Source organism: Oncorhynchus clarkii, unplaced genomic scaffold (genome assembly GCF_045791955.1).
Source record: "Oncorhynchus clarkii lewisi isolate Uvic-CL-2024 unplaced genomic scaffold, UVic_Ocla_1.0 unplaced_contig_284_pilon_pilon, whole genome shotgun sequence".
Taxonomy (NCBI): Eukaryota; Metazoa; Chordata; class Actinopteri; order Salmoniformes; family Salmonidae; genus Oncorhynchus; species Oncorhynchus clarkii.
The window spans coordinates 20001-35000 of record NW_027258909.1 but is presented as its reverse complement, the minus strand read 5'-3'; the positions used below and the strand labels follow the sequence as shown (position 1 = coordinate 35000).

At 47.6% G+C, this 15000-nt stretch overlaps 1 protein-coding gene across 2 annotated transcripts in view; it reads right to left on the bottom strand.

The window, feature by feature from the left end:
• Nucleotides 1-15000, bottom strand: part of LOC139399181 (beta-synuclein-like) — a 32729-nt gene that overhangs the window by 5217 nt on the left and 12512 nt on the right. For both annotated transcript variants that reach the window (XM_071144695.1, XM_071144696.1), the window contains exons 3-5: nucleotides 8182-8211; nucleotides 7563-7648; nucleotides 1872-1955 (exon numbers count right to left, since the gene is read on the bottom strand). In XM_071144695.1, the coding sequence (XP_071000796.1) occupies nucleotides 1872-1955; nucleotides 7563-7648; nucleotides 8182-8211 (200 nt within the window). The remainder of the gene's footprint in view (nucleotides 1-1871; nucleotides 1956-7562; nucleotides 7649-8181; nucleotides 8212-15000) is intronic.

Genomic DNA, 15000 nt, shown 5'->3' with positions numbered 1-15000 from the left:
ACGTTACTAGAAAATGTAGCGGTAATAATATGGTAATATTTAAAGGCAGTAACGCGTTATAATACTCCATTACGCATGAAAGTCATATTATTACGTAACGATTTTCTGTTGTAACACATTACCCCTGACACTATGTGTGTGTGTGTGTGTGTGTGTGTGTGTGTGTGTGTATCAGAGCTCTGCTTACCCGAACCAAGCCCGACAGGGCCCAGATATTATACATTGGGTTAGGGCTCTGCTTACCCGACCCAGATATTATACATTGGGTTAGGGCTCTGCTTACCCGACCCAGATATTACACATTGGGTTAGGACTCTGCTTACCCGACCCAGATATTATACATTGTGTTAGGGCTCTGCTTACCCGACCCAAGCCCGACAGGGCCCAGATATTATACATTGGGTTAGGGCTCTGCTTACCCGACCCAGATATTATACATTGGGTTAGGGCTCTGCTTACCCGACCCAAGCCCGACAGGGCCCAGATATTATACATTGGGTTAGGGCTCTGCTTACCCGACCCAGATATTATACATTGGGTTAGGGCTCTGCTTACCCGACCCAAGCCCGACTGGGCCCAGATATTATACTTTGGGTTAGGGCTCTGCTTACCCGACCCAGATATTATACATTGGGTTAGGGCTCTGCTTACCCGACCCAAGCCCGACTGGGCCCAGATATTATACTTTGGGTTAGGGCTCTGCTTACCCGACCCAAGCCCGACAGGACCCAGATATTACACATTGGGTTAGGGCTCTGCTTACCCGACCCAGATATTATACATTGGGTTAGGGCTCTGCTTACCCGACCCAGATATTATACATTGGGTTAGGGCTCTGCTTACCCGACCCAAGCCCGACTGGGCCCAGATATTATACTTTGGGTTAGGGCTCTGCTTACCCGACCCAGATATTATACATTGGGTTAGGGCTCTGCTTACCCGACCCAAGCCCGACTGGGCCCAGATATTATACTTTGGGTTAGGGCTCTGCTTACCCGACCCAAGCCCGACAGGACCCAGATATTACACATTGGGTTAGGGCTCTGCTTACCCGACCCAGATATTATACATTGGGTTAGGGCTCTGCTTACCCGACCCAGATATTATACATTGGGTTAGGGCTCTGCTTACCCGACCCAGATATTATACATTGGGTTAGGGCTCTGCTTACCCGACCCAAGCCCGACAGGGCCCAGATATTATACATTGGGTTAGGGCTCTGCTTACCCGACCCAGATATTATACATTGGGTTAGGGCTCTGCTTACCCGACCCAAGCCCAACTGGGCCCAGATATTATACATTGGGTTAGGGCTCTGCTTACCCGACCCAGATATTATACATTGGGTTAGGGTTCTGCTTACCTGACCCAAGCCCGACTGGGCCCAGATATTATACATTGGGTTAGGGCTCGGGTATCACTAAATTCATCACTAACATTTTGAAGCTCATTTGCTCGTGCTCTGCTGCTCAGTACAGTCAATCTTATCTGACTAAGATCATAGTATGGTGTCAGAAGTGCTTCACAGAAAGAAGATTATTTCACAGAAAAGCATCATGTTCCTTGATTTTTAGAGTGATGAAATGTAGCTTCCAGCTCACTGCTCTCTCCTGCCTCTTCATTGAGGAGCTGTTGCTATGGATACTCACAGACTGAGAGCGCCATGAGCAGAGAGCACACAGAGCGAGCTGAGTGCAGGGAGCGAGTGGATTTACTCAAATATTTCGGGTTTTGGGCAGGGCCGGGCCTTAAAATTGGCAGAAGCAATCACGCCTGGGTAGGGCTCAGGCTTAATATTCACGGCTCTAGTGTGCGTGTGTGTGTGTATGTGTGTGTGTGTGTGTGTGTGTGTGTGTGTGTGTCCCACTTACCTGCTGGTTCTCGTCATATGTCTCTCCCTCCTGCTGATCTCCCTGTGGCTCTCCTTCCATGGCCTCCTGCCCATACTCCTCAGGCTGTGGACACACACACACACACACACACACACACACACACACACACACACACACACATACACATATACACACACACACACACACACACACACACACACACACACACACACACACACACACACACACACACAGAGACAATTGTAAAACAAAACGAACACACGTCCTATTTCACCACCACACTACTTTTCATTTTACAAACAAGGAAACAGATAAATAGTAAACTGTTAGGGAGAGATAGTCCAGTACAGGAGGCAGGAAACACAGTGTAAGTGCTTTGGACTCCTGATGATAATGGGATAATATGGACTACAAAGGGAAGCACATCCGAGAGCTGCTTAGTGACACGAGCCTGCCAGACGAGATAAACTACTTCTATGCTCGTTTCGAGGCAAGCAACACTGAAGCATGCATGAGAGCATCAGCTGTTCCGGACGACTGTGTGATCGCACTCTCCATAGGTCGATGTGAGTAAGACCTTTACTTAGGTCGACATTCACAAGGCCTCAGGGTCAGACGGATTACCAGGACGTGTACTCCGAGCATGCGCTGACCAACTGGCAAGTGTCTTCACTGACATGTTCAAGCTCTCCCTGACCGAGTCTGTAATACCTACATGTTTTAAGCAGCAGACCATCATAGTCCCTAGAACACCTACAGTGAGGGAAACAAGTATTTGATCATGCTGATTTTGTACGTTTGCCCACTGACAAAGAAATGATCCGTCTGTAATTTAAATGGTAGGTTTATTTGAACAGTGAAAGACAGAATAACAACAAAAAAAATCTAGAAAAACGCATGTCTAAAATGTTATAAATTGATTTGCATTTTAATGAGGGGAATAAGTATTTGACCCCTCTGCAAAACATGACTTAGTTCTTGGTAGCAAAACCCTTGTTGGCAATCACAGAGGTCAGACGTTTCTTGTAGTTGGTCACCAGGTTTGCACACATTTCAGGAGGGATTTTGTCCCACTCCTCTTTGCAGATCTTCTCCAAGTCATTAAGGTTTTAAGGCTGGCATTTGGCAACTCGAACCTTCAGCTCCCTCCACAGATTTTCTATGGGATTAAGCCATGGTGGGTGTCTTGTCCAAAAGCCATGTTTCAGAACTAGGCAGATCATATTACAGTTATGAGAGTCCCGTTGACAGCAAATCCACAATCAGAGATCATACATCTCATTATCAAGAGACTATACATCGGCCAATAGAACGGAGGGAGGAGGTGGCTTCCCCTCTTCTACCTTTTTCCCCCCCAGACCGTTTCCTGTTGGATAGCCCAAAACATTGGGTCGGAATTACACAAAGAGACCAGAACTCGGTTGAACTCGGTTAAACTCGGTTGAAGTTGAATTCGGAATTGAAGTTAGTAACTGCCGATCTGATGTTCAAAAGTTCTTGTCGATCATAAAAAAATTATAAGGGGATACATTTAATGCAAGAAAAGATAAACGCCAAAATAGCAAAGTTGGGTCAGAGCTTGTAAGACAGCAGACATACAGTACCACAGAGTTGGGTCAGAGCTTGTAAGACAGCAGACATACAGTACCACAGAGTTGGGTCAGAGCTTGTAAGACAGCAGACATACAGTACCACAGAGTTGGGTCAGAGCTTGTAAGACAGCAGACATACAGTACCACAGAGTTGGGTCAGAGCTTGTAAGACAGCAGACATACAGTAACACAGAGTTGGGTCAGAGCTTGCAAGACAGCAGACATACAGTACCACAGAGTTGGGTCAGAGCTTGTAAGACAGCAGACATACAGTACCACAGAAATGGGTCAGAGCTTGCAAGACAGCAGACATACAGTACCACACCATTGCTAATAGATCATATCGTTCAGAGAAAATTGCCAAATTAATGAAAAAAGAACAATGAGATTATTTTTAATTCACTCCATTTGACTTAATGGACCCTATCTATGGGGGTGTTAATAATGGACCCTAGAATGGGGGTGTTAATGAAGCCTAGAATGGGGGTGTTAATAATGGACCCTAGACTCTATGGGGGTGTTAATAATGAACCCTAGACTCTATGGGGGTCTTAATGGACCCTAGACTCTATGGGGGGTGTTAATAATGAACCCTAGACTCTATGGGGTCTTAATGAACCCTAGACTCTATGGGGGTGTTAATGGACCCTAGACTCTATGGGGGTGTTAATGAACCCTAGACTCTATGGGGGTGTTAATGAACCCTAGACTCTATGGGGGTCTTAATGGACCCTAGATTCAATAGGGTTCTTAATGAACCCTAGACTCTATGGGGGTCTTAATGGACCCTAGACTCTATGGGGGTGTTAATGGACCCTAGATTCTATAGGGTTCTTAATGAACCCTAGACTCTATGGGGGGAATTCTGACCTGAGTTAATCGACCGTAAATTGAACTTTTCTCTCTGTGCGTATTCTGACCTTGAACTTGAGAATAGCATGGTGTTCATGCTGTTCAGCTGCTTTTTGTTGGGGTCGGAGATCAGATACATGAAGGTGTGTCTACAGATACGTCGTATTCAGACCATGACTTATTCCCTCATAATTCCACCACCTTTACACACCATGAAACCATGAATAAGATCTGACGATCCTGCTGAAACCATGAATAAGGTCTGACGACCCTGCTGAAACCATGAATAAGGTCTGACGACCCTGCTGAAACCATGAATAAGGACTGACGACCCTGCTGAAACCATGAATAAGGTCTGACGACCCTGCTGAAACCATGAATAAGGTCTGACGACCCTGCTGAAACCATGAATAAGGTCTGACGACCCTGCTGAAACCATGAATAAGGTCTAATGACCCTGCTGAAACCACAAATAAGGTCTAATGACCCTGCTGAAACCATGAATTAAGTATGACGACCCTGCTGAAACCATGAATAAGGGCTGACGACCCTGCTGAAACCATGAATAAGGGCTGATGACCCTGCTGAAACCACAAATAAGGTCTAATGACCCTGCTGAAACCATGAATAAGGTCTAATGACCCTGCTGAAACCATGAATAAGGTCTAATGACCCTGCTCAAACCATGAATAAGGTCTGACGACCCTGCTGAAACCATGAATAAGGGCTGATGACCCTGCTGAAACCACGAATAAGGTCTGATGACCCTGCTGAAACCACGAATAAGGTCTGATGACCCTGCTGAAACCACGAATAAGGTCTGATGACCCTGCTGAAACCATGAATAAGGGCTGACGACCCTGCTGAAACCATGAATAAGGTCTAACGACCCTGCTGAAACCATGACTGAGGGCTGACGACCCTGCTGAAACCATGAATAAGGTCTGACGACCCTGCTGAAACCATGAATAAGGTCTGACGACCCTGCTGAAACCATGAATAAGGGCTGACGACCCTGCTGAAACCATGAATAAGGTCTAATGACCCTGCTGAAACCACAAATAAGGTCTAATGACCCTGCTGAAACCATGAATAAGGTATGACGACCCTGCTGAAACCATGAATAAGGGCTGACGACCCTGCTGAAACCATGAATAAGGGCTGATGACCCTGCTGAAACCACAAATAAGGTCTAATGACCCTGCTGAAACCATGAATAAGGTCTAATGACCCTGCTGAAACCATGAATAAGGTCTACCCTGCTGACCATGACTGACGACCCTGCTGAAACCATGAATAAGGGCTGATGACCCTGCTGAAACCACGAATAAGGTCTGAACACCCTGCTGAAACCATGAATAAGGACTGACGACCCTGCTGAAACCATGAATAAGGTCTAACTACCCTGCTGAAACCATGAATAAGGTCTGACGACCCTGCTGAAACCATGAATAAGGTCTAACGACCCTGCTGAAACCATGAATAAGAGCTGACGACCCTGCTGAAACCATGAATAAGGTCTAACGACCCTGCTGAAACCATGAATAAGGGCTGACGAACCTGCTGAAACCATGAATAAGGTCTAACGACCCTGCTGAAACCATGAATAAGGTCTGACGACCCTGCTGAAACCATGAATAAGGACTGACGACCCTGCTGAAACCACGAATAAGGTCTGATGACCCTGCTGAAACCACGAATAAGGTCTGATGACCCTGCTGAAACCACGAATAAGGTCTGATGACCCTGCTGAAACCACGAATAAGGTCTGATGACCCTGCTGAAACCATGAATAAGGGCTGACGACCCTGCTGAAACCATGAATAAGGTCTAACGACCCTGCTGAAACCATGAATAAGGGCTGACGACCCTGCTGAAACCATGAATAAGGTCTAACGACCCTGCTGAAACCATGAATAAGGGCTGACGACCCTGCTGAAACCATGAATAAGGTCTAACAACCCTGCTGAAACCATGAATAAGGTCTGACAACCCTGCTGAAACCATGAATAAGGTCTAACGACCCTGCTGAAATCATGAATAAGGACTGACGACCCTGCTGAAACCATGAATAAGGGCTGATGACCCTGCTGAAACCACGAATAAGGTCTGATGACCCTGCTGAAACCATGAATAAGGGCTGACGACCCTGCTGAAACCATGAATAAGGTCTAACGACCCTGCTGAAACCATGAATAAGGTCTAACTACCCTGCTGAAACCATGAATAAGGGCTGACGACCCTGCTGAAACCATGAATAAGGTCTAACGACCCTGCTGAAACCATGACTAAGGGCTGACGACCCTGCTGAAACCATCTAACGACCCTGCTGAAACCATGAATAAGGGCTGACGACCCTGCTGAAACCATGAATAAGGTCTAACAACCCTGCTGAAACCATGAATAAGGTCTGACAACCCTGCTGAAACCATGAATAAGGTCTGCTGAAACCATGAATAAGGGCTGACGACCCCTGCTGAAACCACGAATGAAACCATGAATAAGGGCTGACGACCCTGCTGAAACCATGAATAAGGTCTAACGACCCTGCTGAAACCATGGTCTAACGACCCTGCTGAAACCATGAATAAGGGCTGACGACCTTGCCATGAAACCACCCTTAATAAGGTCTAACGACCTTGCCGATTCCAAGTGGAACAACATCTACTTTATTTTTCCTGATAGAAATAACATCCTTCTCCATACACTGTCATTTAGAACTATTGATTAGAGCTATTGATTAGAGCTATTGATTAGATATATTGATTAGAGCTATTGATTACAGCTATTGATTAGAGCTATTGATTAGAGCTTTTGATTAAAGCTATTGATTAAAGCTATTGATTAGAGCTATTGATTAGAGCTATTGATTAGAGCTATTGATTAGAGCTATTGATTAGAGCTATTGATTAAAGCTATTGATTAGAGCTATTGATTAGAGCTATTGATTAGAGCTGGGTGAATGAGGAAGCTGTTTGGATAAGGGCATTGTAAATATAAAGGAACATCAATCTAGAATCTCACCTTATGATAACAGCATGCTATTCACCAGCTATTCGTACTGTAATACCACAGGGGCTGGTGATATTCTAAAGTGATATAGGGGCTGGTGATAGTCTATAGTGATATAGGGGCTGGTGATAGTCTATAGTGATATAGGGGCTGGTGAGTGTGTCTGAGTGTGTGTGAGTGTGTGTGTGTGTGTGTGTGTGTGTGTGTGTGTGTGTGTGTGTGTGTGTGTGTGTGTGTGTGTGTGTAGTCGTACGTTCATGTCAGATGGGAACTCGTCCTTCTTCCCCAGGCCGGTGGCTGCAGCGATATTCCCCATGGCTCCACCAGCAAGGTCCTTCGCTGCATCATCACACACACACATTAACATACACACATTAACACACACACACACACACATCATCACACACACACATTAAAACACACACACACATCATCACACACACACATTAACATACACACATTAACACACACACACACATCATCACACACACACACATTAACACACACACATTAACACACACACACACATCATCACACACACACATTAACACACACACCATCACACAAACACATTATTAACACACACACATTAAAGCACATACACTGATGTTGTTGTTCTCTAGTACACTAGCCTCTAAGATGTTATATCTTTACCAGTCTAATCCTGCTTGGTTTGTTGTCCTAGTTGGACTCGAAGGCATTTTAAACTGTATCTTTACCAGTCTAATCCTGTTTGGTTTGTGCACCAGAAGCAGGTCAAACTTGTTTTCTGATCCAGGCTAACTTTATTGAAACTTGGAAGAGACTAAGTATCTTGTGATACTGTACCACTGATGTCAATGTCTGAACTAGAGACTTAACAGTACACTCACCTGAACCAACACCATCTTTGGCCTTGGTGCCTGAAAAGAGAGAAAAATAGAAAGTTACTTATGTTACTTCATTAAAATATCCCTCCATTATCACACAGTGTGTCTTTACTACATTAAAATGCTACATTACCCCACCATTATTAAACACGTTTTACTACCTTCCAATCCTACATTACCATACATAAATGAGGCATTATCACGCTCAATAGAGTTACCAGCATATTCCTCTTTACTACACAGACAGTAAATGAGGCATTACCGTATAAACAAACCTCTAATGCCTTACTAGACAGAGAGTAAATGAGGCATTACCGTATAAACAAACCTCTAATGCCTTACTACACAGACAGTAAATGAGGCATTACCGTATAAACAAACCTCTAATGCCTTACTACACAGACAGTATATGAGGCATTACCGTATAAACAAACCTCTAATGCCTAACTAGACAGACAGTAAATGAGGCATTACCGTATAAACAAACCTCTAATGCCTTACTACACAGACAGTATATGAGGCATTACCGTATAAACAAACCTCTAATGCCTTACTACACAGACAGTAAATGAGAAATTACCATATAAACAAACCTCTAATGTCTTACTAGACAGACAGTAAATGAGGCATTACCATATAAACAAACCCCTAATGCCTTACTAGACAGACAGTAAATGAGGCATTACCGTATAAACAAACCTCTAATGCCTTACTACACAGACAGTAAATGATGCATTACCGTATAAACAAACCTCTAATGTCTTACTAGACAGACAGTAAATGAGGCATTACCATATAAACAAACCCCTAATGCCTTACTAGACAGACAGTAAATTAGGCATTACCATATAAACAAACCTCTAATGCCTTACTACACAGACAGTAAATGAGGCATTACCGTATAAACAAACCTGTAATGGCGTGCTAGACAGACAGACAGACAGACAGACCAGTCAGTCAGAGACCAGACAGACAGGTGAGTGACGGTACTCTAGTGACGAGGATGAGCTGAGCGAAGAGCACCCAGAGTCGTGATGTAGAGAGAGAGAGAGAGAGACAGAGTTTGGGTTAACTTCAGAGCTAGGAGCCATCAGAGCTAGGAGCCATCAGAGCTAGGTGCCATTAGAGCTAGGAGCCATCAGAGCTAGGAGCCGTCAGAGCTTGGAGCCATCAGAGCTAGGAGCCATCAGAGCTTGGAGCCATCAGAGCAAAGAGCCATCAGAGATAGGAGCCATCAGAGCTAGGAGCCATCAGAGCAAAGAGCCATCAGAGCTAGAAGCCATCAGAGCTAGGAGCCATCAGAGCAAAGAGCCATCAGAGCTAGGAGCCATCAGAGCTAGGAGCCATCAGAGCTAGGAGCCATCAGAGCTAGGAGCCATCAGAGCAAAGAGCCATCAGAGCTAGGAGCCATCAGAGTTTGGAGCCATCAGAGCTAGGAGCCATCAGAGCAAAGAGCCATCAGAGCTAGGAGCCATCAGAGCAAAGAGCCATCAGAGCTAGGAGCCATCAGAGCAAAGAGCCATCAGAGCTAGGAGCCATCAGAGCTAGGAGCCATCAGAGCTAGGAGCCATCAGAGCAAAGAGCCATCAGAGCTAGAAGCCATCAGAGCTAGGAGCCATCAGAGCTAGGAGCCTTCAGAGCAAGGAGCCATCAGAGCTAGGAGCCATCAGAGCTTGGAGCCATCAGAGCTTGGAGCCATCAGAGCTAGGAGTCATCAGAGCTAGGAGACATCAGAGCTAGGAGCCATCAGAGCTAGGAGCCATCAGAGCAAAGAGCCATAAGAGCTAGGAGCCATCAGAGCAAAGAGCCATCAGAGCTAGGAGCCATCAGAGCAAAGAGCCATCAGAGCTAGGAGCCATCAGAGCTAGGAGCCATCAGAGCTAGAAGCCATCAGAGCAAAGAGCCATCAGAGCTAGAAGCCATCAGAGCTAGGAGCCATCAGAGCTAGGAGCCTTCAGAGCTAGGAGCCATCAGAGCTAGGAGCCATCAGAGCAAGAAGCCATCAGAGCTTGGAGCCATCAGAGCTAGGAGCCATCAGAGCAAAGAGCCATCAGAGCTAGGAGCCATCAGAGCTAGGAGCCATCAGAGCTAGGAGCCATCAGAGCTAGGAGCCGTCAGAGCTTGGAGCCATCAGAGCTAGGAGCCATCAGAGCTTGGAGCCATCAGAGCTTGGAGCCATCAGAGCTAGGAGTCATCAGAGCTAGGAGACATCAGAGCAAAGAGCCATCAGAGCTAGGAGCCATCAGAGCAAAGAGCCATCAGAGCTAGGAGCCATCAGAGCTAGGAGCCATCAGAGCTAGGAGCCATCAGAGCTAGGAGCCATCAGAGCTAGGAGCCATCAAAGCAAAGAGCCATCAGAGCAAAGAGCCATCAGGGCTAGGAGCCATCAGAGCTAGGAGCCATCAGAGCAAAGAGCCATCAGAGCTAGGAGCCATCAGAGCAAGAAGCCATCAGAGCTTGGAGCCATCAGAGCTAGGAGCCATCAGAGCAAAGAGCCATCAGAGCTAGGAGCCATCAGAGCTAGGAGCCATTAGAGCTAGGAGCCATCAGAGCTAGGAGCCATCAGAGCTAGGAGCCATTAGAGCTAGGAGCCATCAGAGCTTGGAGCCATCAGAGCTTGGAGCCATCAGAGCTAGGAGATCATCAGAGCAAAGAGCCATCAGAGCTAGGAGCCATCAGAGCAAAGAGCCATCAGAGCTAGGAGCCATCAGAGCTTGGAGCCATCAGAACTAGGAGCCATCAAAGCAAAGAGCCATCAGAGCAAAGAGCCATCAGGGCTAGGAGCCATCAGAGCTAGGAGCCATCAGAGCAAAGAGCCATCAGAGCTAGGAGCCATCAGAGCAAAGAGCCATAAGCTAGGAGCCATCAGAGTTTGGAGCCATCAGAGCTAGGAGCCATCAGAGCAAAGAGACATCAGAGCTAGGAGCCATCAGAGCTAGGAGCCATCAGAGCTAGGAGCCATCAGAGCTAGAAGCCATCAGAGCTAGGAGCCATCAGAGCTAGGAGCCATCAGAGCTAGGAGCCATCAGAGCTAGAAGCCATCAGAGCTAGGAGCCATCAGAGCTAGGAGCCATCAGAGCAAAGAGCCATAAGCTAGGAGCCATCAGAGTTTGGAGCCATCAGAGCTAGGAGCCATCAGAGCAAAGAGACATCAGAGCTAGGAGCCATCAGAGCTAGGAGCCATCAGAGCTAGGAGATATCAGAGCTAGAAGCCATCAGAGCTAGGAGCCATCAGAGCTAGGAGCCATCAGAGCTAGGAGCCATCAGAGCTAGAAGCCATCAGAGCTAGGAGCCATCAGAGCTAGGAGCCATCAGAGCTAGTAGCCATCAGAGCAAGAAGCCATCAGAGCTTGGAGCCATCAGAGCTAGGAGCCATCAGAGCAAAGAGCCATCAGAGCTAGGAGCCATCAGAGCTAGGAGCCATCAGAGCTAGGAGCCATCAGAGCAAAGAGACATCAGAGCTAGGAGCCATCAGAGCTAGGAGCCATCAGAGCAAAGAGCCATCAGAGCTAGGAGCCATAAGAGCAAAGAGCCATCAGAGCTAGAAGCCATCAGAGATTGGAGCCATCAGAGCTAGGAGCCATCAAAGCAAAGAGCCATCAGAGCTAGGAGCCATCAGAGCTAGGAGCCATCAGAGCTAGGAGCCATCAGAGCAAAGAGCCATCAGAGCTAGGAGCCATCAGAGCAAAGAGCCATCAGAGCTAGGAGCCATCAGAGCAAAGAGCCATCAGAGCAAAGAGCCATCAGGGGCTAGGAGCTATCAGAGCTAGGAGCCATCAGAGCAAAGAGCCATCAGAGCTAGAAGCCATCAGAGCAAAGAGGCATCAGAGCTAGGAGCCAGCAGAGTTTGGAGCCATCAGAGCTAGGAGCCATCAGAGCAAAGAGCCATCAGAGCTAGGAGACATCAGAGCAAAGAGCCATCAGAGCTAAGAGCCATCAGAGCAAAGAGCCATCAGAGCTAGGAGCCATCAGAGCAAAGAGCCATCAGAGCTAGAAGCCATCAGAGCTTGGAGCCATCAGAGCAAAGAGCCATCAGAGCAAAGAGCCATCAGAGCAAGGAGCCATCAGAGCAAAGAGCCATCAGAGCTAGGAGCCATCAGAGCAAAGAGCCATCAGAGCTAGGAGCCATCAGAGCAAAGAGACATCATAGCTAGGAGCCATTGGAGCAAAGTGCCATCAGAGCTATGAGCCATCAGAGATAGGAGCCATTAGAGCTAGGAGCCATCAGAGCTTGGAGCCATCAGAGCTAGGAGCCATCAAAGCAAAGAGCCATCAGAGCAAAGAGCCATCAGGGCTAGGAGCCATCAGAGCTAGGAGCCATCAGAGCAAAGAGCCATCAGAGCTAGGAGCCATCAGAGCAAGAAGCCATCAGAGCTTGGAGCCATCAGAGCTAGGAGCCATCAGAGCAAAGAGCCATCAGAGCTAGGAGCCATCAGAGCTAGGAGCCATTAGAGCTAGGAGCCATCAGAGCTTGGAGCCATCAGAGCTTGGAGCCATCAGAGCTAGGAGTCATCAGAGCTAGGAGACATCAGAGCTAGGAGCCATCAGAGCAAAGAGCCATCAGAGCTTGGAGCCATCAGAGCTAGGAGTCATCAGAGCTAGGAGACATCAGAGCTAGGAGCCATCAGAGCTAGGAGCCATCAGAGCAAAGAGCCATCAGAGCTAGGAGCCATCAGAGCAAAGAGCCATCAGAGCTAGGAGCCATCAGAGCAAAGAGACATCATAGCTAGGAGCCATTGGAGCAAAGTGCCATCAGAGCTATGAGCCATCAGAGCTAGGAGCCATCAGAGCTAGGAGCCATCAGAGCTTGGAGCCATCAGAGCTAGGAGCCATCAAAGCAAAGAGCCATCAGAGCAAGGAGCCATCAGGGCTAGGAGCCATCAGAGCTAGGAGCCATCAGAGCAAAGAGCCATCAGAGCTAGGAGCCATCAGAGCAAGAAGCCATCAGAGCTTGGAGCCATAAGAGCTAGGAGCCATCAGAGCAAAGAGCCATCAGAGCTAGGAGCCATCAGAGCTAGGAGCCGTCAGAGCTTGGAGCCATCAGAGCTAGAAGCCATCAGAGCTTGGAGCCAGCAGAGCTTGGAGCCATCAGAGCTAGGAGTCATCAGAGCTAGGAGACATCAGAGCAAAGAGCCATCAGAGCTAGGAGCCATCAGAGCTTGGAGCCATCAGAGCTAGGAGCCATCAGAGCTAGGAGCCATCAGAGCTAGGAGCCATCAGAGCTTGGAGCCATCAGAGCTAGGAGCCATCAAAGCAAAGAGCCATCAGAGCAAAGAGCCATCAGGGCTAGGAGCCATCAGAGCTAGGAGCCATCAGAGCAAAGAGCCATCAGAGCTAGGAGCCATCAGAGCAAAGAGCCATAAGCTAGGAGCCATCAAAGTTTGGAGCCATCAGAGCTAGGAGCCATCAGAGCAAAGAGACATCAGAGCTAGGAGCCTTTAGAGCTAGGAGCCATCAGAGCTAGGAGCCATCAGAGCTAGAAGCCATCAGAGCTAGGAGCCATCAGAGCTAGGAGCCATCAGAGCTAGGAGCCATCAGAGCTAGAAGCCATCAGAGCTAGGAGCCATCAGAGCTAGGAGCCATCAGAGCTAGTAGCCATCAGAGCAAGAAGCCATCAGAGCTTGGAGCCATCAGAGCTAGGAGCCATCAGAGCAAAGAGCCATCAGAGCTAGGAGCCATCAGAGCTAGGAGCCATCAGAGCTAGGAGCCATCAGAGCAAAGAGACATCAGAGCTAGGAGCCATCAGAGCTAGGAGCCATCAGAGCAAAGAGCCACCAGAGCTAGGAGCCAAAAGAGCAAAGAGCCATCAGAGCTAGAAGCCATCAGAGCTTGGAGCCATCAGAGCTAGGAGCCATCAAAGCAAAGAGCCATCAGAGCTAGGAGCCATCAAAGCTAGGAGCCATCAGAGCTAGGAGCCATCAGAGCAAAGAGCCATCAGAGCTAGGAGCCATCAGAGCTAGGAGCCATCAGAGCTAGGAGCCATCAGAGCAAAGAGCCATCAGAGCTAGGAGCCATCAGAGCAAAGAGCCATCAGAGCAAAGAGCCATCAGAGCAAAGAGCCATCAGAGCTAGGAGCCATCAGAGCAAAGAGCCATCAGAGCTAGGAGCCATCAGAGCAAAGAGCCATCAGAGCTAGGAGCCATCAGAGCTAGGAGCCATCAGAGCTAGGAGCCATCAGAGCAAAGAGCCATCAGAGCTAGGAGCCATCAGAGCAAAGAGCCATCAGAGCAAAGAGCCATCAGGGGCTAGGAGCCATCAGAGCTAGGAGCCATCAGAGCAAAGAGCCATCAGAGCTAGGAGCCAGCAGAGTTTGGAGCCATCAGAGCTAGGAGCCATCAGAGCAAAGAGCCATCAGAGCTAGGAGACATCAGAGCAAAGAGCCATCAGAGCTAGGAGCCATCAGAGCAAAGAGCCATCAGAGCTAGGAGCCATCAGAGCAAAGTGCCATCAGAGCTATGAGCCATCAGAGCTAGGAGCCATCAGAGCTAGGAGCCATCTGGAGTAAGGTACAGTACATTCATTCTCATTCTAGAGGTAGAAAATTGAAGCATCTGAGCAGTCTGTTTTATCCATTCCTTCCACAATACATTATTTAGATGAATAATTCACTAATGTATGTGGAACTGTTCAAGAACGGTCCATATTTCTCTGGAGGGTGTTTACTAACATGGCTGCCATGGAACTACTGCATGTGATGTCATTTAGAATGCTCTTTGATTGGTTGAAAACCACAATGACCAAACAAACTCGTTGGCTCATGCCAAATGCCACATTATTCACTAAAAAATCCTATGGGTCCTATGGGCCCTGGTCAAAAGTAGT